Source organism: Petaurus breviceps, unplaced genomic scaffold (genome assembly GCF_028583685.1).
Source record: "Petaurus breviceps papuanus isolate PSGF00001 unplaced genomic scaffold, PetGlider_PUasm1.0 126, whole genome shotgun sequence".
Taxonomy (NCBI): Eukaryota; Metazoa; Chordata; class Mammalia; order Diprotodontia; family Petauridae; genus Petaurus; species Petaurus breviceps.
Window position 1 is genome coordinate 5,409,689 of NW_027185655.1, and position 22,946 is coordinate 5,432,634.

Sequence of the window (22,946 nt, forward strand, 5' to 3'; positions counted from 1 at the left end):
GATAGATAGATAGATAGATAGATAGATAGATAGATAGATAGATAGATAGATGGATGATAGAGTTAGATAGAAGGGTAAATACTTTATGAATGAGAGGATCTCAGCTGTACATCATTAGCAGTTTGGGGTGGGATGGAATTAAGGCCTTTTGCAGAAGGCAAGATTTGAGCAGAGTTTTCAGAGAAGTGAAGAGGCAAAGGTGAGGAGGCAGAGCATTCTAGGCATGTGGGACAGCTATTGAAAAGGCAGGGGGTCAGGAGATGGAGTATTGTCTATGAGGAACAAGAAAAAATGCCAGAATGGCTGAATCATAGAGTATGGGGTGCAGAATAAAATTTAAGACAATTGGAAAGATAAGAAGAATTCAGACTGTGATGGGCTTTATTTTTTCCCTACCCTTTATTTTTTTACTTTTTTCCCTCAATTACATGGTAAAAGCTGGAGAAGATGTGGGAAAGTTGGGCCACAGACTCATGCATGTATATTTGTGATGACCAATACAACTAGAGATTTAAATAAAAATCAAGCACAGAGGGAAAAGTTAAAACACATTGTCAGAAAAAATCCCCATGTTTTATTAAGCACATGCAGCTTGATCATTTTATACACACACATATACATACATATATACACACATACACATATAAACACACATAAATATGCATGTACATAAATGCACGTGTGTGCATACATATACATACATATGTACATACACCTATATTTCCATATGAAAATATGAGGAAACACTAGGCTAAGGACTTTGGATCTATCAGAACTTGACCTTTAAGCTGGCACACAGCAGAGGATATAAATTAATTGTGGTGGAAGAAATTAACATGAGTTTGACACTTACAAGTTTATTTAAATGGTAATGACCAAAGTGGCTATTTGGGATGCCAGTGCTGTAAGCACAACTGATATGGTATTTGTCACCAGAAACTATGAAGTAAGGTGTTCAAAGAGGCAATTCTTTGGGACTAGAATCTAATCTTTGTTATCTGGCTTTTCCTAAATTGGCCAAGAAAGGAGATTGCAAATCTGGTTGATGCCTCATTTACTGATCTAGACTGAGTGACAATTAATGACAGCCAGCTTTCATAGAGTAAAAGAAAGAATGATGGGTGTCAACAATGTCTCCAAAGTTACTGTACACATGGTCTGTTCTCCACTAGAGGATAAGTTCCATGAAGATAGGGGTTGTCTTTATGCAACCTTTGTGTCTTGTCTGATGTTTAATCCTGCTCCTTCTGTTTTGTTATGCAGTTGTTTCAGCTGTGTCTGACTCTGTAACCCTATTTGGGATGTTCTTGGTGGAGATACTGGAGAGGTTTGCCATGTCTTTCTCCAGATCATTTTACAGATGAGGAAACTAAGGCAAACAGCATTAAGTGACTTGCCCCGGGTCACACAGCTAGTAAGTGTCTGAGGCTGGATTTGAACTCAAGTCATCCTGACTCCTGACTATCATCTAGCTGCTATGGTTTCTAAATATGCTCTTTTTATTCCTGTGATTCAGTCACAAGGCCCCTAAGCAAAAATGCCTTTCTCCCATCACTGGTTCTCCCTCATTCCTATCCATCTCAGCCTTACTCCTCCTCAGTCCTGCTTTTCCTCTTCTCTCCCCTTCCATTGTGCTCTCTGGAATCCCAGTTCTGTTATTAGCAAACTTCCCTTTCTTTTCAAATTCTTCCTCTGCAATCCATTCTACTTTGCACTCATAGAAGTCTGGCTCCCCTCAGAAGACAATGATTCCCTGATCACTTCCTCCAGGGGTGAGTTCACCTTCTCTCTGGTATCTCAATACACTGGGTCAGGAACAGGGACAGTACAGGCATATGGAAAATCATATTCAAAACAAAGCAAAGCAATGTGTAACAAAGCTTACAGGAGAGATTGGGGCCAAGTTGGGAGGGGCTTTATATACCAAACAAAAGAGTTTATATTTGATCTTAGAGGAAATAGCCCATGGAGTTTATTGAATAGACACGTGGTCAGACTTGCACTTTAGGAAATTCCTTTGGCAGATGAGTGGGGGAGGGATTGAAGTGGAGAGAGACCTGTGGTAGGGAGGCGAATTAGAAAGCCACTGCAACACCCCAGGCAGAATGTAATAAAGGGCTAAATTATGGGAGTAGTTGTGTAAATGGGGAGAAAGGAATAGGTGTAAGTGATGCCGGGGATATAAAAACATAGACAATGGATTGTGCATGTGGGTAAGAGTGAGGAGTCGGGGTCAGCACTAAAGTTTTAGGTCCCTAAATGTTGACCCACCTTGTCCCAAAATTCAGAAATTCTTCTCTCTGTGATTTCCTAACCTTTCAACTTTCTCAAAATTACAAAATTTTACCATTGGGAGGGCCACCTGTACTGGAAAGGAATCTGTACCATCATTATATTGTCTACAAGGTCATCCAATCTCTGCCAAAGGTACCCCATTGAAGAAGACCACTTTTGAAGATTTGGACTTCTTCTGGCTTTTCTGAAAGAAGTTGATGCTTTTATCTCATTAAAAGTATCACCATAATTTCCAAAAGGAAACATGTTAGAGATTTCTGTCATAAGATTAATTGGGGTGCCCCTTTCCCTTTTTGACAGCTCTCAAAACTGTTAGGAAACCCCCTCCCCAATATTCCCCAATGGGGTACCTTTAGTGCTGACGTTGAACATTTCCTCAGCTAAATCTCAATCTGGTTCAAGATACACTCTAGGGTTTTGTGGTGCCTTGAATCGTATACCTTCTGAATATGGCATGAATTTGGCTCTCAAAAGCAGTGATAGTGGGGCACAGATTCTGCCAAGTTGGAAACAATGGTTGGCCGGCTGTTGTCTTTTGTTCTTGAAGAGGAGCAAAATGACATCACTATGTTAGAGTCAATATGTATTGGAAACAATGATAGAAATAATGATAATGATAAAAAGTCAGCATTTATATAGTATCCCAAAGTGAGCAAAACACTTTACATTAATCTCATTTGGTCCTCCCAACAACGTTATTATTGTCCTCATTTTCTGAATGAGATTGGGAAAAGTTAAATTACTTGCCCAAGGTCACGTGGCTAGGATTTGAATTGTCTTCCTGATTTCAGTGCTTTATCCATTTCATCCCCTATGGATCGACCACAAAAGATTTTGCAGGTCAGTCTAGAAGTTTAATGTGATTCTCTCATTCAAGGACCAACTTCACTAAATTCAAAGAGGTTCTTGGTTTATTCTTGTTACCATCATCACTTACCATGACATCTCAGCAAATTTGCTTATTAATGTGTAAAGGGGGTTTTCATATGTGTCAATACTACAAATGCCTTCACTAATGAAGTGATCTTCAAAGACCTGAAGCCATTTCATCTGATGGCATTTTTTTCTGGTTAGAGTTTGGGGATATATGGGTTTTGCATCTAGATCTTACATCAATTCTCTGTGCCCGTTTTTTCGACTTAAAATGAAGATACTTATGTCAACCTCCACTACCTGCTTCTCGGGCCTGTCAGAACATCTTAGATTCTATTCAGTACTTGCAGAAGATGTTTTTACTTCAAACTCATCAATTATAGTCATTTCCTAACAGTTCAACATGGTATTTGCCAGGGAAAAAATATCCTAGAAGTGATCATCATGTACTGACAAAGCAGAGACCAAATGTGGAAATGTTAACAGAAAAAAAAGAATGCTTAACATGAGCACACATTTTATGTGAATTTAACTTCCTGGAGCATGTTCCTGCCCAAGTGATAGTGGGTTTAGCAAGTTCATTCATGATGCCAGTGATAATCTATCTGCACTCAAACAGGTTCCAGAAGTAGACAGGAGATATGAGCAATAGAAATTCCTATGTTGAAAGGTACTGTGTTCCAATCAAAACTGATGGTACAATTCACCAAAAAAGGAGAATGGCAGCCACATTCTGGCCTCTACCTACCTTTATAGTCTTATTTCATATTACTCACCAACTCTTCATTTTAGTCAAACTAACTGTTACTCCTATGTGACATCTTGCCTCCTGCTTTTGCTTATGACCTCTCCTCCATATCGGGAACTCAAGTCCTCCTTGCCTCCACTTCTTGAATCAATCCCTAGCTTTCTTTGTAGGGCAGCAGAAGCCCCCTCCATGAGGCCTTTCCTGATTCCTCTAGCCCCTTCCCCCAAGATTAGTTCTCACTCCCTTTTGAAATGTCCCTGCTTTAGTTTGAATCTACTTTATTTTTATTTGTTTGTATATAATCTTGTTGTTTCCCCCAAGGATAATGTCCCAATGATGATGCAAGTCCTTCAAGGATGGAGATGGTTTTGGTTTTGTCTTTGCATCTCCAGGGCCCTGAAGTGATATGAGAATCTTCATATTTCCTCAAGCCTAGCAGGTTCCTTGCCATGTTCAGGCAAAAACTGTCAACCAGAGTGGGTCTCCATGGTTGAAACGAGGAGACATGGAAGACTGGGTGTTCATTGGAACCATCAGCATGAATTTTGTGTCTGACAACTCTATTTTGTTAAGAGAAACTAAGTGCTCTTACTTGTATAAGACAAAACATTTATGTCACTGGATTTAGGCCCACAAACACATTTAATACATCATGTAGGGTGGCAAAAATGACTTCTGGATTAAGCAAGGAGAGAAGGAGGACAAGGATCTTCCTCTCCTCTACATATCACCCACCTACCTTATCATGGGTGACCTAGTACTAGCCCATGGCCTCTGGAAGCACAAGAACTGTCAACAGAGTAGGGCATGTCCCATTTGTGTGATAAGATGGTGTGACTGACAAATCTGAGGAGGTGGCAAGGTAGATAGAGAAGAAAAAGGTGGGGAGGAGGGCGAGGGAGGGGCAGGACATGGAGACTTTAAGATAAGAGTGTTTACAGAAGAAGGAAAAACTTTCCAGATAGGTAACACAGCCCAGAGTTTAAATCCAGCTTTGGACCCTTACTACCTTGTGTAGCCCTGGTCAAATCACTTAACTTCTGCATGACTCAGTTTCCTAAGTTGTAAAATGGGTATGATAACAGCTACTTCACAAAGTTGTTGAGAGGATCAAGGAGATAATATTTATAATGACTTAGCCCACTGACTGACAGATAGCAGGTGTTAAGTAAGTGATTGCTACCTTCCCCCTTTATAGTGTCAGGCATATAGCAAGCACTTATTGGGTTTCCTTACTTTATAAAGAGTGAGTGTGCTATTAACGTCTGGTTTTTTTTTTTTGATGCACTATTGGTGGAATTGTGAATTAGTCCAAACATTCTGGAGAGCAATTTGGAACTATGTCCAAAGGACCATAAAAATATGCGTAGCCTTTGATCTGGCAATATCACTACTAGCTCTGGATCCCAAAGAGATCAGAAATAAGATAAAAGGACCTACATGTACACAATTATTTATAGTAGCCCTTTCTGTGGTGGCAAAGAATTGGAAATTGAAGGAATGCCCATCAGTTGGGGGATGACTAAACAAGTTGTGGTGTAAGATTGTGATGGAATACTGTTGTGCTACAAGAAATGACAAGCAGATGGATTTCGGAAAAAACCTGGACTTACATGAATTGATGCTGAGTAAAAGGAGCAGAACCAAGAGAATATTGTACATAGTAACAGCATTATTGTATGATGAACAACTGTGAATGACTTAGCTATTCTCAGCAATATAATGATACAAGACAATACCAAAAAACTCATGATGAAAAAATGCTATTCTACTCCAGAGAAAAAAACTGATGGTGTCTGAATACAAACTGAAGCATACCGTATTCCACTATCCTTCCTTCTTTCATTTTTATTTTTTCTAGTTTTTTTCCACAAAATGGCTAATATGGAGATAGTTTTTATATGATTGCACATGTATAACTTTTATCAGATTGCTTACTTTCTTAGGGAGGGAGGAAGAGGAAGAGGAAAGGATATAATTTTAATATCAAAACTGAAAAAAAGTTAAAATTATTTTTATGTGTAATTGGGTAAAAAATAAATGTTACTTTAAAAAAATAATAGAATACACTCAACAAATTATTTTTAAAGAAATGTCTGTTTTTGCATTCTGAGTTTAATTATGTAGTCTTAGGTTCTTAACCTGAGATCCAAGAGCATTTAAACAATATGTTGATAACTATATTGCAATATGTTTCTTTTGTAATACAGTGTATTTTGTTTTACACATTTGAAGACGTTACTCTGAGGAGTCCATCAACTTCAGCAGATTGTTGAAGGGGTTCAGAACACAAACAAGTTTAAGAACACTTGGTCTAGGCAGAATTCTTTTTATCTCTTGGTCTGATCAGCCATGAGTGGGAAAAAAAAAGGAAGAAGCCATTTCTCTTCTGAGAAACAGGGGAAAGAAGAAGTTGGGATTCTGAGTAGGCAGCTTCTAGACCTGAACATGACCCAGTCTTTTCTTTGCATTCTAGTGTAACCACTTTTGTAGCAAAAAGAGAGGACATAAGGGAGAAGAATTATTTTCCCACACCCACACCCACACCTATCCTCCCATGCCATCTGGATGTATTTAAATATCACTGGACACTAAGAAGGGACTGAAACCTGACTCAAAAAGCCAGGCATGATTTATTTTATGGATTTCTATATTTGTTGAAATGACTTTTACTACTTTATATGCTAAATATTTTCATATAGTTAGTTTCTCTGGATATACTCTCCTACAATGTGCAAATAGAAATATGATGGAATTGTGCTCACCCCCAAAGTGGAGAATATTTGTTGTTTTATTATGTCAGAGCAGCCCTCTAGCCCCAGACCACTACCAGATATTTGGGGAGTCTTTTAGGGTTCACAGATATTGTAAACTTTATACTCCACTCTTTTAAGATTTAATTTGGTTTTAAGAAAAGGACAAAAGACTTTGAGTGTCTGTTAGAAGTTCTTTAAAAGCTTAGAACCTTGAACCCTCTGGAAGAAGTGGAAAAAAACTTCATCTTCTGCAAGAATTCATGATGATGGGGCAGTTAGTTGGTGTAGTAGATACAGCATTGACCCTGGAGTCAGGAGGACCTTAGTTCAATTCCAGTCACTTAACCCTGATTACCTCACCAAAAAATGAATATGTGATTGAACAAAAAGGGCTTTAACAATTTTTAACCTGAAAAATGCAGTCTATAGTAAACAAAAAACTGAGTTGAGGATTTTTAAATGCTTCAGATTGACATTTATCCTGAAGGGCTACATAGAACTTCTGAATTTGTATATTTGTATAGTAACCTATCTGAGCAATTTCTCTCCATAGAGAGGACCTAAGGTACCCATCATAACCCCAAAGCCTTTATTCTGTCCCCATACAAACACTTGACAGTTCTTTAGCTCTGAATTGTAAGCATGGTTTGAAAGCAATTCAGTTCACAAGCATTATTATTACATACATATTATTGATCATGAGAGAATGTGTGAACATTAAGAGGGCAATTGGAAACTAAACTGTATATTCCAAAGTCTCTTGCTTGAACATTTGCCAGTCACATAATATTGAGAAATAGGGGGAATAAGGAAATAACAGATTGTCAGAAGATCTTTTGGGATAGGGTTTTCAGTTGCTGTAAGATATTGATGTTATCAGCATTAAGCTTTTAATTCTCAAGGTTAGAATCTCTCTCTCTCTCTCTCTCTGACTATCAAGGAGAGAGATGGTGCAGAAGCTTCTAGGAAAGGACCTTAATTGAGCTCCAGACCATTAGAAACCCTATTAAACAATGAGACTTTCAACCTTGAAGCTGTAGAACCCAATTTAAAAGACTCATATTAACATTTTCACCTGCTGTGAAAAATTGCAGAATGTGACAGTTTTATTTTTAAAATTGATTTTTGGATCAGAATATGTTAAGCTAAGAAGAGAGAAAAGGAGCTGGAGGTTTTTAGGAAAGGCTTTATAAAAATTTAATGGGTATATTTTTTCCAATGATTTTCATGCCTTATGCTACAACTATGCACTCGTTTGTATTAAAGTTAACTTAAGAAGTAATTTCTTCCTGCTTTAAGTCATAGGCAATGGGACTTGTTATTTGAGGTGGAACCCCTTGGTCTTTTAATTTGGTTCAATCTTTGTTTGAATCCAGGTAATGCAGAAGCCACAACTCATCATGTAAAGGGAGATGCCCAGTCTCTCCAAATATTGTAGTAAGTTCCAGATGGATATGGACTGATGGGAAAGCTGGTAATAGTGGCATTGTGATGGCAATTCTTGGGACCTTACTTCTGAAAAAGGGTTTCCTACGTTTTATGCTATTGGCCTAAATATGAGATCCTTGAAAAAATTGGAGTTTCTTTGCATTACAATTTCAATAATATCTAGTATTTGTACAACCCTTAGAATTTCCAAAGTGCTTTACAAATCTTAGTTCAGTTTTCTTTTCAAAATAACCCTGGGAGATAGGTGCTTTATTACTCCCATTTTTATAGGTGAGGGAAACTGAGGAAGATAGATTAATTTACTTGCCTGGAGTCACAAAGTTAGTAACTGTCTAAGGAAGGATTTGAACATATCTTTCTGACTCAAGGTACATTATTCTATCTATGGAACTCCTTGAGGAAGAGGAAATTAGGAAGAAAATAAGCACTTATATATAGCACCTACTGTATGCCAGGCTATTGTGCTATAAATATCCATTTCATTTGATCCTCATAACAATCCTGTGAGGTATGTGCTTTTATAGTCTCCATTTTACAATTGAAGAAACTAAGGCAAAGAGAAGGTAAATTACTTGCCCAAAGTCGTACAGCTAGGATTTGAGAGCAGATTTGAACTCAGGTCTTCTTGACTCCAGGTCCAGCACTCCATTTATTATGCCACCTAACACTACCTTTTAACTGTTACAGTGATAACCCTCATCTTACTTTCACAGAAAAATCTTCAGACAATGGCAATAGACATTCAAATGACTTATGTCTTATGACTAATCTTAGTGTACAGAGTTAAAAATTGAAACCAAACCAAACACCAAATTTCCTATTTTTATTTCTCCTCCTGTGAATTTGTAGGTGCCTGCATCTGACACTTAGGTCCTCCGAAGTTCTTTTTAGGCAGCTGTTGTGGGTGTAGTATCCATTTTATGTGGGTTGCTTTCCCATTAAAGAGGCAGGGAAGTCATCCTTAGGATTTGATCAGTTAGTCTTCCTTGACTGAGACTTTTTAAAAGTATAAACCTATGGAGAGCTGCTGTAATTTCTACTGCTGTACAAAATGTCTTTCTGACTCAGTATTTTCAACGTATGAGTGTGAAGTGAGAAGGGAGCATCATTTATTTGAATCTGTGATGGTATCCTTTTTAAATCTTTTATTGTGAAATAATTATTTTTATTTGGATTTTATATGTTTCACAATTGCTTCTTCATATTCCAATCCCAAGCTGAGTCATAGGACTAGACTGAGCTAGACCTAACCCAGAACAGCCACTGAAACTAGTTAAGAGTCCTATGTTCAAGATGATGGTACTAATGTCTGTCCTTTATCATAGAGAGTAGCCTGAGAAGGGGGAATTCTAATCCAAAAGTTATTGAAGGGCAGCACCTGAAATGAAGAGTGCCCAGAGGAAAAAGTACACAGAGATAGAATTCCAATAAATCACCTTATCATTTTTTTTTTTAAATTCTATCATTCACCACATTGGGAGCCACTGGATAGGACCTGGCAGTGCCCTGGGCAAAGGAGATAACTTGTCCCCCCACTCCCCAATTACCCAGGTGGTACCATATTATTTGAAAATTTTCTTTGCCTGTTGGATGGTTTGGTCACACCACCCCCAAATCAAGTTCAGATCAGGAGGGAGTGGTTGTGGTAGGGGGTATAATAAACCCTGACTACACTAGAGAGATAAATCTGCTCTTATATCACCAATTGGAGGTGGGAGGAGTGGGAATTTTATAGGGGAATCTTGGTAATGGTTAGCCCAAATTCACTGGACTATCCAGATCATGGATAAAAGTCAGGGATGGGAGGAATACAAATTACAGTCTCAGGAAAACAAAAGATTAGGGAACACAAGAAAGGGCATATAGTTTCATTCCCTTAAGAGAGGCACCTTCAGGAAAGAGAAACAGCTGTGAAAGGAGTCTTGGGATATCTTCCCCAAGATCCAGGAGGAAGGGTGGGAGATCTTTGGTTTTGGTCCAGGGTTGAATTGTAACAGTGGTAGTAATTTTTGTAATAAGCTTTGTAGCATACTTGCTAAAATATTGTTTAGAATGCTGCCTCTAGAAGGAAGGAAGGAAGGAAGGAAGGAAGGAAGGAAGGAAGGAAGGAAGGAAGGAAGGAAGGAAGGAAGGAAGGAAGGAAGGAAGGAAGGAAGGAAGCATATATTAAGCATCTGCTATGTGCCAGTCACTAAGTGCTTTACGAATATTATCTCAACTGATCCTTACAACAACCTTGAGAGGTAGGTATTATTATCACCCCATTTTAGAGTTGAGAAAACTGAGTCATATGTTAAATAACTTGCCCAGGATCACACAACTAAGAAGTGTCTGTGGGTGAATACATTAAATCTCAACCTAGATTGGAGGTCTGAGTCTTGCATTGCAAAGGATGATTGGAACCCATGACTCCAGTCAAAAGGTGGAAGGAGATAGGTGATGACCAGTCCTATACACATTGAGGTCTGAGTCTTGCATTGCAAAGGATGATTGGAACCCATGACTCCAGTCAAAAGGTGGAAGGAGATAGGTGATGACCAGTCCTATACACATTGCTTGGGTTTGAGCAGCTCTTGTGGAACAGTAAATATTTCAAAGCATATGGGAACCAATGGGTACTACTGCATAATAAGCCCTGCTATATAAGTAGCCAGAGCACAAAGGTTTCTTTGTTTCTAGAATAATGGAAGACTTTCCACTGGTGACAGCACTTGGCAGCACCCATCAGACTCATATAAAAGCACCCAGCTTGGGGGAGGGGGGCTCTCACTTCCTCCTTAGACCTGGCAAGATCCTGACCCTATACCAGGTACAAAAGCCACCAACCAGAATAAAGCTTTGTGGGGGAAAGGGAGGCATAGGAGACCAGAAGTCATCACAACCAGAACTATCAGCTTGTATCATGGCCCCGTGTTCACAACTGTATTCTTATAAGGTAAATAAAACTACTCTTAAATGTGTAACTGCCAATCTATTCCTAGGTTTAGGATGGATTCTGTAGCTTACTCAAACAAAGGCACTTATTAATTAATAAACATTTATTGAATTGGATAGAATTAAAAGAAAACTGATGTAAAGTTCTCAAAATGATGAGACACCATGGCATATTTGTTTTTCTTTCTTTTCCTTTTTTTTTAGTTTATTTATTTTTAGTTTTCAACATTCACTTCCATATGTTTAAATTTTCTCTCTTTCCCTCCCCTCCTCCCTCCCCAAGATGGCATGCAATCTGATATAGGCTCTACATAGACATTCCTTTTAAACATTTTCACATTAGTCATGTTGTATAGAAGATTTAGAATGAATGGGAGGGACCATGAGAAAGAAACAAAACAAGCATATTTGTTTTTCAATCAATAATTTGGATACTAAAAGTAATTTTTTAGTCATCCTGGCCAGGTTGACGCCAATGATATTCTGAATGTTACAGTAAATTTGAAGAGCTCTAGAAACAAACACCAAATCTGGAATTTTTCACTTTTCTTTGGCAGTCTGGGGAAATTGATGAACTACTTCTGAGAATGATGTAATTAAAATTCATTGAATAAAGAAGATTATAAAGGAAGGTGATTTTATTAAAATACAGTTATCAAAATATTTTTTTCAAATTCACAGACTCAGCAATTCCTATAGAAGATGAATCAGTTAATACTCCTATTAATTATGTTTTAATGGGATATATATTTTTTTTAGTGATTCATTGCTTCTCTCGGTGCTAATATTTGTGATGCATACTTAGTCACTATTAACCTCTGATTCTAGTAATCTGTTTTTTTTTTAAAGAGTAATTAAACTTCTAGTGAGGAGTTTTACATGTCATAAAGCATGTTTCGTTATTATTGATCATAATTATTACAACAGAGAAAAATTGTCATATGAAGATAGATGCCTCTGCATTTATGAAATCTCTATACATTAAAATAGTTTGCTTGTATAGGAGTATATTTGTATGAGAAGTGTAGAGTTTAAAGTAGTCTCTCCTTGTCAAAATAAATTGGCTAAAAATCATTAAAATAAGAAATTTTGGGTTGTTCTAACACACTGACAATTTTTGATAGCTCTATTTAATTCAGCGAACAATAAAGTGCTTGCCTTATATATTTGAATGATCTATGGGGCACCTAGTTGGTGATGGGTCTCAATGTAACTTAATATCTTTTCATTTAGACATTTTAATGGTCCAGTTTTTCTACTTCTCCAGTTTCCAAACCAGCTTATCTTTGCAGGAAATTCATATTTACAGGCAACACCTCATTTTATCTTCTTCCACGTGAACAATTTGTTCAAATGATGCTACATTGCACTTGAAAATGGAGAATTTTTTTTAAAAAATGGCTTAACATTTGCAATTATGCCCCCAGGCAACAGGAAACTAATGTTTCAAAAGAAAACTTGATCCCACAGTTAGATAATGCTGGTTTCCTAAATAATGCATGAGCGCCTGAAGGCTTTATGTTGTTGCCAGACATACATTTTTTTGATTGGTAAGAATTGCCAGGTGACGTTTCATGAAATATAAAACCAAGAGAGACAGAGGGAGGCCAATAAACAGAACAACCTGTCAGTCGGGAAAGAAAAGGGAAAGAGATTATTAATCAACAGCAAGAGATGGCACTTGGAATTCCATTGTACATTCTGCTCAATGGTAAGCATTCTTTACTTGTCTTTGTCTGAAATGTGCATGGGGTTAAATTTCTCTTCATTGAAAACAAGTTAGCTTCCAATAACTTTTGCTTGTGACAAAGATTAGGGCAGGGATTCTGGGAACCAACTGGCACTCAGTTTTAATTTGATGAAAATTGCTTTTTGGATGTTTGACTTCTTTCTCTTGGAACCTACAATGATTCTATTTTAAAACAATTGCAGTACACTTAATGCCTTTAACTAATTCCAATATGTTCAGGTAGCTGAATTGGTATATATTTATGTCTATACAGAAATATATACTTATGAGTATATAGAGATATCTATATAAACCTACGTATGTATATTTTATATTATAGATATATTATACATATTTATATGCCTATATCTAAGTATCCCTATATAGATAGATATGTAAATACACATATATATCTATACTTATATAGATACAGAGGTGCATATATATAGTATACATAGTATATGTGTGTATATACATATATATTATAGATAAATGTAAAGTGAATAAAAGGATATATATTGCAAATATTAAATATGTGTGTATATATGTTTGTATATGCAATAAATGACCCTAGATTTAGAGCAAGAAAAGAACTGAAAGAATTTGTTCTAATACTTTCATTTTAAGTAAGAGGAAAGTGAAGAAACAAAAGGTTCAGTGATTTATCCAAAGTCACTGACTGAATTTGAACCTAGCTCCAAATTGAGTAGGGTTCCCACCATACCCCATACTCCCTATTTATTCTGAATAAATAATATTTTCTTCTATCTCCCCTAGTCACATTAAAGGAGTCATCAGAATGACAGTTTTACACTTTTAAAAACAAAAGAATGAAATGAATTCCTAATAGCTCTAAAGCGCCCTGAATAGGAATAATTCAATGATGTGCTACATAGACATGAAATAAGTTGCTCTGGGAAATTAACATGCTGGGTTGTTTTCTTTTTCTTCTTCCTAAAACAGCCATAGTATCATTGAGTAAAGAGACAACTGTTACTGTATCAACACCAATTACAAGTCAACAAAGTAACTGGACAGTTAACAAAACAGAAGGTATTTTCTTCCATATATTTGTAGTTCAAGTTAGAGTTTAATTACTCTTAAGGAAAGCTGTATTCTGATGAAAGCAGGGTCAATTATTTGGGGTTAAATTCTCTCTTTCAATAGGCAGCTTAGCAGAATGCTGTCTTGTGGGAGTGTTCCAATCTGCTCAGAGCAAAGAGATGCAAAACATGTAAAAAAAAACCCCACCACATTTTAGTTTAAATCACTGACCTGGAGTTGAAGGGCTGCACGATTGCCTACTGAGAATCTGACCCCAGGAGTTCCCTTAAAACTTGGATGTATCCAAGTGTTCCTTTGGCAAGCAAAGACCTTAACCATTTTAGCATTCTTGGTAAGTGCCTTCACAGTTTAGTATAGAATGAAACACACTTCAGCCAAGGGAACTCTAAAGAAAGTCAGCAACCCAATCCACTTTCTCTTCATGTTCAGAAAGTTCTCTTAGCGTCTGCAGAGCTCCCTAACTACCCAACCTTCCGCGTTTCTTTTAATTATGATTGCAATAACTACTGGCAGCTTCTGAACATCAGCATTTTTTCAAACCTGTTTGAACTCTCAGAGGTGAACTTGGAACGCTCATTACTTGCCAAGACCTAAGCATAAGATTTTATGGTTCTCACGCAAGCCACATTCCCCATGTGGCTTTGAAGGTTAGTGATGTTATCAAGCAAAGAGGAAACACCATATCCTGACCTCATAGCTTGGCAGGCAAGTTGGAGAGGAGGGTCATTCCAAATCTTCGCTTTCAGAATACATGTATTCATAATATTGAAGTAGAAAAATCACCACTCTGATTTATTGGCTCCCTTCCTGGGAGCTCCTTTCACCTAGGAAGTTGTATTCATGTCAGGACACACTCACATACACTACAATACAGCTATTTGGGCTTATATGTGTACATGTGTATGTTACACATGAAAGCAATACACACATAGTTGAACATGTATACATATATATGCATGTATATACACATGAATATATGACCCAAAATAAACACCTATTAGATTCTACCAATAGTTTTATAAAAACTCTTTGCTTTTGTTTTTTTCCCTTTAAGCATCCAAACATGACAACAATCTTTAATAACTTATTTCTGTAGGAAATCCATATTTGTAGACAGCAGTATTTCGTCTTTTTCCATGAAGACCATTCTGTTCAAATAGATGTTGGTTTTCACCTAAAATTCTCAAATCACTAGCAGTGTGTCCCAGTTTGAGTTAGTTATAGTCAGTTCTATGTTTTTATAGCAGTCCTACCCAAGACCATTTTAAAATACAATGCTTTGTGTCATCTGTGAAGGAAAAATTGGCAATATTTTACCTAGCTTTATAGCAGTGATTTTTTTCTTGCTCTAAAAAAAGGAAGTATAAAAATCTGTCTTCTGAATGTGTGCTCTTTCATGTTTATTGGTCAGTGGGGAGCTTTCATATTTATTGGGCTCTGAAAAAATATTGAGAAACCCCTAAAGAGCTTTGTTTATATGGATTATATCTATTGATATTTACTGTTTTAAAAATGAAAATTTCTTACTAACATTATAAAACTTTTGATACTGCAGACCCTTTGAAAGAGTCTTGGAGTGTCTTTGCTTATACTTTGAGAAACATTGCTCTAGAAATGTCTTCATTTCTTTAATTTTCTCCTTTTCTTTCCTAAATTACCTAGACAAAAACTAGGTATAATTTTGAGCTACTGTTCTTGATGAGTCTGTGTTGCTACAAAAATAATGGAGCTGGAAGGCACTGGAGAATCATCCAGTCAGTTCAGAGTGATGAAGTGAATTGGCCATCTTCATACAGTGATCAAGAATGTGAGTCAGGCTTTGAACTCTAAACCTAATGTTCTTTCTATAAGAACAATTCTCATTTCCTCAAATTTAAGCATCAAATCAAAAGATTATGTTAGAAGCACAGATTATCCTCATTGGACAAAACTACAGATGAGTATTTTAAAGGCACTTTCCAGTATTTGCCCATCAGCATTGGTGAGCAATCTCACAACCTGTGTTTCCGAGATCTAGTTCCTCCTGACTCCCACACCCACCCCAGGAGACAATATTTGAGACTTTACTAGCCCATTCAGCAGGTCAAATACTTTAAGAAAAAACAACAAAAAATAAAATATAAAAATAAAACTTGGTCTATCTAATGACCAGGAGTTATACTTGTATAATAATCTGCCAAGACAGTTTAGTTACTGGTTTGTCAGAAAGACCTCATTAATAAGTAAGTGTCACCTATGCACACAGAATGGACCCCAAGGTAATATACATGGAGTGAGGTTTTTAGGACTTTTGGAGACTTAGGAACTGAATCTTGGTGCTAAGATTGCTTAGAGAAAACACTATAAGGATCCCCTCCTTAAATGAATGTTGTGCCCTCAAAGGGGGCCTGGGCCAAGACAAATATCTACTAATAACTCTGTGATTTATGGTGATATATAACATGCAATTATAGAGTCAGAGGTGGAAGGGGCCTTAGAGGTCATCTAGTCCAATTCCCACAATTTATTCATGAGGGAAACTGAGGTCCAGAGAAGTCAAGTGACTTGTCCAAAAGTCATCCAAAGGGTGAGTGATAAGGTAGGATTGGAACTCTGGTTCTCAGGCCCCAGAGTCATTGTGAGATGAGGTCTTTCCTACAGCAATTCTTCTGGGTAGGCTCAAAAAGTCATTGATTATTCTTTCCTGTGGATCACTCTGATAAACCTTCTATGATGTAAGTAAACTTCCGGTATTGGGAGTACTGTGCTAAATATGCTAAAGTAGAAAAGGTCCCTTTTCATCATAGCCAGGAGTTAGCTGGGAAATATTGCAAAAAGAACGGAAGTAGTCCCTTCTCTTGGGATACAAGGTGATAGTTCTCCCAGAATCAAAAGAAAAACTGCATTGCATTATTTATCATGGCATTTGGTACATTACAATATGCTCATTGATTCTGGGTAGAGGTTTGAGTCCTAACTTTTGGGGATTTCTTTTCACAATCATACCAGTTCATCAATTTTAACTCTTTAGGTTACAATAATGGATCCAATGGTGGGAGGGGGGGGATGAAGTCATATGTCTCGAGTGTGTGTGTGTGTGTGTTTGTGTGTGTGAGAGAGAGAGAGAGAGAGAGAGAGAGAGAGAGGGAGGGAGGGAGGGAGGGAGAAGAAAAAGGGGAGAGAGAAGGGAGAGAGAGAAGGAGAGGGAGGGAGGGGAAGAGAGAGAGAAGTCATGTTATTTCTCATGCTTGAGGCAGCTCCTAGAAGAATTCCCCATGTAGGTTTAGAACACTTTGTCCTTTTCTCAGAAGGCTAGAGGATTGAACTCGACATTTCAAATCATACTGAATGATGGGTTTTGATATATGCAAATGAAAAGAGAAAGAACAGTCATCATGTTTCACTAAAGAAAATTATGAGTAAAGTGGTCACAGGTACGGTGCTAGGAGGATACAAACAATGCTGCCCTCTTTTGGTGAGTTTGTGCACATACACTTCAAGTGCCCCTCATTCTGAACTCCTTAAACTTGAAAGAAAAATTAATCCATTCCTCCCCTTAATTGTTTAAAGACTAGACTGCATGGGATTAGTTCCACCCTCTGAGCACCACTTGTCACAAGATCAGTTGTTCCAAAGTTGAGGCAGCCAAAGGAAATTAAAAGAGGGAGGGGGCTTCCTTGGCTCTCTGGTCTTCTAACTCTAATTGATTGCTCATGTTTCCTTCTCTCAGCTGAATACACAGAAGGGCTCATAGCCCTGAAGTTTTCTCACCCTTGCCTTGCTGACCACCATAGCTACTGCATCAATGGTATCTGTGTATTCCACCATGAACTCAAGAAAGCCATCTGCAGGTAAAGGCAATGAATGCAACCCTAAACCCTATTTCTCCCTGCTGCCCGCTCCATAATAACATCTTGATCAGCTGGTGATCTCATATCAACTGGCAAACAAATCTACTCAAACCAACTTATCTAGACACGGGGTCTGAAGAGAACTTGTAGTGACATTTCTTGAAGAAATCAGGAATTTGATTTATATTTAATTTCTACAGTACCCATTCCCAACGACCAAGAGCATTTTACCAACCTGCCATTTTCCAACTACCCCTGTGAGTTAGGGATGGGGAGGAGGAAACCCAGGCCTGTAATTTCTTTCAGTGGAAACATTAGCAATTTATCTCTAATTTCTGCCTTCGAGATTTGCCTGCCTCCAATCACTGGGAGCTTAAGTGATTTGCTGTGACTCAATTATGCAATTCAGCAAACATTTATTAAATGCCCACCATGTGCCAAGAATTGGGCTAGCTTTGAGGGTTAGAAGGACAAAGGGAGGAGAATACAGTATTAGTCACAAAGCTAGGACTTAAACCCAGATCTTCATGTTGCTACAGCCACCTTTCTAATCACTACACCATCACCGTTAGCTCTCAGAAGGAAGTCAGGGAGTAGTCATTAATGTACAGATGAAGACACTATGACCTCAACTCCCTTTGATATAGAGAAACAATCAGCGGATGGAAATTAAAAGACAGTTCACTATTAGTCTTGCTTTTGTGTGTGAGCAAGCTAATGGGGTTGCAGCATCATAGAAAAGAGATAGAAGAAACTAAGAAGTCACTGGGTCTCACTTCCTTTTACAAATTAGGAAACAGAAGTGAAATTGAGGTGAAAGAAATGAATCAACCAGTCTCATAGATTTTAAGTATCAGATTTGAGCCCACATTCTCTGGGTCCAAATACAGTTATTTCTTTCTCTGAGCTTTCATCTCTCCTTCTGAAGGGACGTTTGGTGTAGTGGATAGTTATGTAGACTTTGCCATCAAAGGACTTGGATTTGAATCCTGGGTCTGCCATTTATTAGTTGGGTGACTTTGGGCAAAGGCGTCTCTCCCTTCTCTGGGCCTCTGTTTCCTCAACTGTCAAATAAGAAGGTTGGACTCAATGACCTCTGAGGTCTTTTCTAGCTACAAATCTATGATTTTCTGGGCTATAAAACGTCCCAACTCAGATTCATGTAGGGTGTGTGACCCTAAGTAAGCCACTTCTTTCTGGGCCTCAGTTTCCTCATCTGTAAAATGAGAAGGTTGAACTGGGTGGTTCTCCAATGATTCAGGCCATTCTCTAAGGCTAGGTTTCACAGAAGTTGTCTATCTGTACTGATGAGGGCAGGTTTCTCAGCTGAGAATTCCCTTTGCCAGTGAAATTGCAGACCAGACACTGGATTTTTATTTAGACACTGATTTTTCATTCTGATTATAGGAAACATACCTGAGACCTTGATAAAAATGATCTTGAGAAAAATAACAATGACCTTGTTTAGTGACTCAGTGCTTTTGACAGATTGAGGATTATTTCCTATCTATAATTCCTGCCTTCCTAATTGAGTTGATTTCTCCTTTTCTATAGAAACTTTTCTTGCATTTATTGATTCGCTGAAACTCTGATTTCTTTTGTACCTCTACCATTAACATTTTTAAATATATATATATTTTAGATGCACTACAGGTTATACTGGAGAAAGATGTGAACACTTAACATTAAATTCATATGCTGTGGATTCTTATGAAAAATATATTGCAGTTGGAATTGGTGTTGGATTGCTGTTAAGTCTCTTCCTTGCTCTTATCTACTGCTATGTAAGAAAGAGGTATGGATCCAGAAGGAATGTGGCATGGACAGCATTGTATTGAAATTCAGACTACAAATCTGGCAGGATCATTCATGACAGCAGTTCTGGTACCTTTTTCTTTATTTTTATTTTTTTCCCATGAATCCTAAGAAAAGGAAACAGAAATGCATACCAATATTCACCTTACTGCCCTGCACAAAGTTCACATTTAGTAAATATTTATTGAATTGAATCCTAAGTAACAGTGGAGAGCTATAAATTTCAGTTTTTATTACCCTGCGCTCTTAGCCCTATCAAAGGTAAAAATTAACAGACTTGTGGCAGTACCCAAGGTGGGATTCCTACTCTGGGATTCTGGAAGTCAGAGCTCATAAACAAGGTAATATTGTCAGTATCCTGTCATCAGGAGGGTGCTAAGTTATTTACCGCTCTTTATGATCACCTGATACCCTCCCTTCCTCATCCATCCCACCCTGTCATCCAAAGCCTTCTTTCCTGGACTGGTACCCTCTAGCTCTTGTAAAATCACCCTGTTCTGGTGTTGGTGGTTGAGTTTTTTTGTAGGTGGGGTGAGGGGATCTTCCTACTCCCCAAGCATTGTGCTAGAACACATAGGATCATGAGAGGAAAGAATGTCAGAAGCCATAGAAACCTCATTCTACAGATGGGGAAACTGAGGCCCAAGATAGTTTAGTGCCTTCACTGAGGTTATGCAGTTGCAATACCTAGCAGACATTACAAAACAACAACACATGTTGAACTATTCCCTTATTACTTTCTTTTTATTACTGGTATAGCAGGAAGAGAGTTGGGCTTGGAAGCAGGAAGAGTTGGTTACAAATCCTTCCCCTAACACATATCTGCTCTCTAAACTGGGCAAGTCACTTAAATTTCCAGTGCTCTATTCAAATTCTTCAGAATGTAAGTTACAAAGGAGGCACAGATATCCATGGGTAGTAGGAGTTTCCATATCTGGGGAGTTTCTTCCATCTATGAAATCATAGGTCCAGTCTCAATGCCAACACGTGAAGATTTAGAAGTAGAAGAGATGGCAGAGATGGTTTTGTTTTACCTTTATGGGTGTGGATGTGATGACCACAGTCAAAGAGGGAACAGGAAAGGAAGGATAAAGTTTGATATTTATATCACATGTGCATCAGTTGTAGAATTATCTAAGAGATCACGATTGTACTATTTAATGCATACCCTACTGCATAATGTAAGACCCTGACATATTAGTAACTGAATTTATATCAGTCTTCTGTTATGCTACAATTGTCTTTAGTTGTTGAACTGGTATTGAATTCAATACTTTGTTTCAGGTGCATGAAATTGCATGTAAAAGAACTGCATTGTGCCATTTAAATCCAACTGTTATAAGATTTTATTATATTGCTAACTTAATTTCTATCAGTCTTAGTTTGCTCTACAATTCTCTACAGTTGTTGACCTGATAATGAGTTCAATGCTTTCTTTTAGATGCATGAAACTGAAACCTCCTTATAAAGTCTGCTCTGGAGGGAAGAGGCCGTTGTGAGAAGTGAGCACACTACCATTGGTCGAAGCAGATGTGGATCAGAACTGAACTGAAATTTTCCAAGGGAATCCAGCAAAATACCATGCTCTGGGTGAATAAAATAAAAGAAGAAGAATAGATCAAAGACTTGATATTCTAACCTGTATTCTGAGTTCCCACGGACACACGGGAATAAATGCACGCACTTCATCTTGATGAGACTTGACGGCACCAATGAAGGCTATCATGAGAGTTTCAGATGCAAGGGCCATTGACCCTCCATGACTCTTTTTTGGTTTTATTGTTCGCAATACAAGAGTATTTGGTGTTTTTATCCTGATATGTCAAGTGTGGATTACTGCAGTCATTCCTGCAAGAGCCAATCAATTCAATACAACACACTCTTATTTGCTATGGAGGAGATTAATGTTTAAACTATAGATTGTACTACATGGCTTCTAGGATCTCCTCTAGTTGTAAGAATCTGTCGTTCCAAAGTTCCACAGCATGTGGATGGGAGAAGAGAGACAATTCCACAGAACTTCCCCACTACGTGGAAGGCCCTGTGCTAGATCACAGTTTGGAAAAGAACTATAACCATCCTTGCTCCTGGGGCCTACTGGCAAGTAGGACTAGCCCCTTTTGACTTCTTGTCTGTCCACAGTGTGGACCTGTCCCCTTTAAATAAGCTACTTCTATGGCACCTGAAACGAATGTGAGAACTATTAAAACAAAACCAGTGTTATTGAAGCTCCAGTGGCCCAGGCATGAAATCAAAGTGTGAACTCTTATTTCTAGAAATGAAAGGTCTGGAGAAATATTATGACCAAGTTACACTATCCCTGATGTGCTTATTAAGGGAAGTGGAGGATCTTTAGAGGAAACATGAGTCTCAAGCCAGTGACCATTGTCTTGAGGAGTCAGAAATGAGCCAAGTCTTTCTTCTTCTGGATGGATCATAAAACATTGTGCCCCAATCACACTGGTCCCCTTGATTCATAGTCTCTCTTCCTGCTAGCAAATGTATGATTTAATGAATGGCCATGTAGCAGCAATAAGAAAATTGTCTAAAGTGACCTGTGGTCCAGAGTTTACCAACTCTGGCAACAAACTTCAGTTTGGACTGACAGGGTGAGCAAGGTCATTTCTTCACTGGCTTATGACATATGGGATTTTTCTTCGCCATTTCTTGACTATATAGATACATGAAAGATGTTGAGGTTGGAAAAAGTATAGCAAAAAGAACATTAAATCAGAAGTCAATATATCAAGACTTTGGTTCAAGTTGATTACCATTGACTAACTGGGTGACCTTAAGTCTATTAACTGTCTATTTTAGGTCAAAGTTTGCTGTGTAAAGTATGTAAGATGGACTAGAGGATCTTGAATAATAATAACAATAATAATAATAGTAATAATAATAATGGTAGGTAGGTGGTATAGTGGATAGAGTACTGGGCCTAGAGTCAGGAAGATCTGAATTTTGAATTTGAATTTAGACACTTACTAGCTGTGTGACCCAGGGCAAGTCATTTGATATTGTTTGCCTCAGTTTCCTCATCTGTAAAATGAACTGGAGAAGAAAATGGCAAATTACTCCAGTATCTTTGCCGAGAAAACCCCAAATGGGGTCACAAAGAGTAGGACATTACTGAAATGGCTGAACAGCAATGAGAAGAAGAAAAACAATGATAGAATATATAAAGTACTCCAAGGCTAGCAAAACACTCTCCATGTTATCTCATTTGATCCTTATGGCAGCTCTGTGATAGAGTTGCTATGATGGCCTTTTTTTTTTTTTTAAACAGATAAGGAAACTGAAGCTGAGAAAGGTTAAGGCACTTGCCCTGATAGTAATTTGCTTTGGTGGGATTTGAACTCAGATCTATCTGACCACAATCTCTTCCAGTCCAGTGCTGTTAGTTACACAATTACCTCATCAATTTATTCAAATGTTAAAAGAGCATTGTGGTG

General features: G+C 37.8%; 1 protein-coding gene across 7 annotated transcripts; it reads left to right on the forward strand.

Moving 5' to 3' along the window:
- The first annotated feature begins 11,306 nt into the window (after positions 1-11,306).
- On the forward strand, positions 11,307-22,245 carry EPGN (epithelial mitogen). 7 transcript variants are annotated; one of them, XM_069091773.1, is made up of 6 exons: positions 12,720-12,766; positions 13,748-13,837; positions 15,512-15,656; positions 17,559-17,679; positions 19,322-19,474; positions 20,936-22,245. In XM_069091773.1, the coding sequence occupies exons 3-6, from the start codon at positions 15,548-15,550 to the stop codon at positions 20,991-20,993; spliced, it is 441 nt and encodes a 146-aa protein (XP_068947874.1). In that variant the 5' UTR covers positions 12,720-12,766; positions 13,748-13,837; positions 15,512-15,547; the 3' UTR covers positions 20,994-22,245. The 7 variants fall into 7 exon arrangements, with proteins under 7 accessions (XP_068947885.1, XP_068947858.1, XP_068947848.1 ...); XM_069091757.1 differs by lacking the exon at positions 13,748-13,837 and having other exon boundaries at positions 11,631-12,766; positions 19,322-19,563; XM_069091747.1 differs by lacking the exon at positions 13,748-13,837 and having other exon boundaries at positions 11,632-12,766.
- Positions 22,246-22,946: the final 701 nt, after the last annotated feature.

Excerpts from the sequence above, each read along its gene's own strand:
- EPGN (XM_069091747.1), top strand. Across the intron at positions 15,657-17,558 it reads TTCATACAGTGATCAAGAAT|CTGAATACACAGAAGGGCTC; the intron begins GTGAGTCAGGCT and ends TCCTTCTCTCAG. Across the intron at positions 17,680-19,321 it reads CTCAAGAAAGCCATCTGCAG|ATGCACTACAGGTTATACTG; the intron begins GTAAAGGCAATG and ends TATATATTTTAG.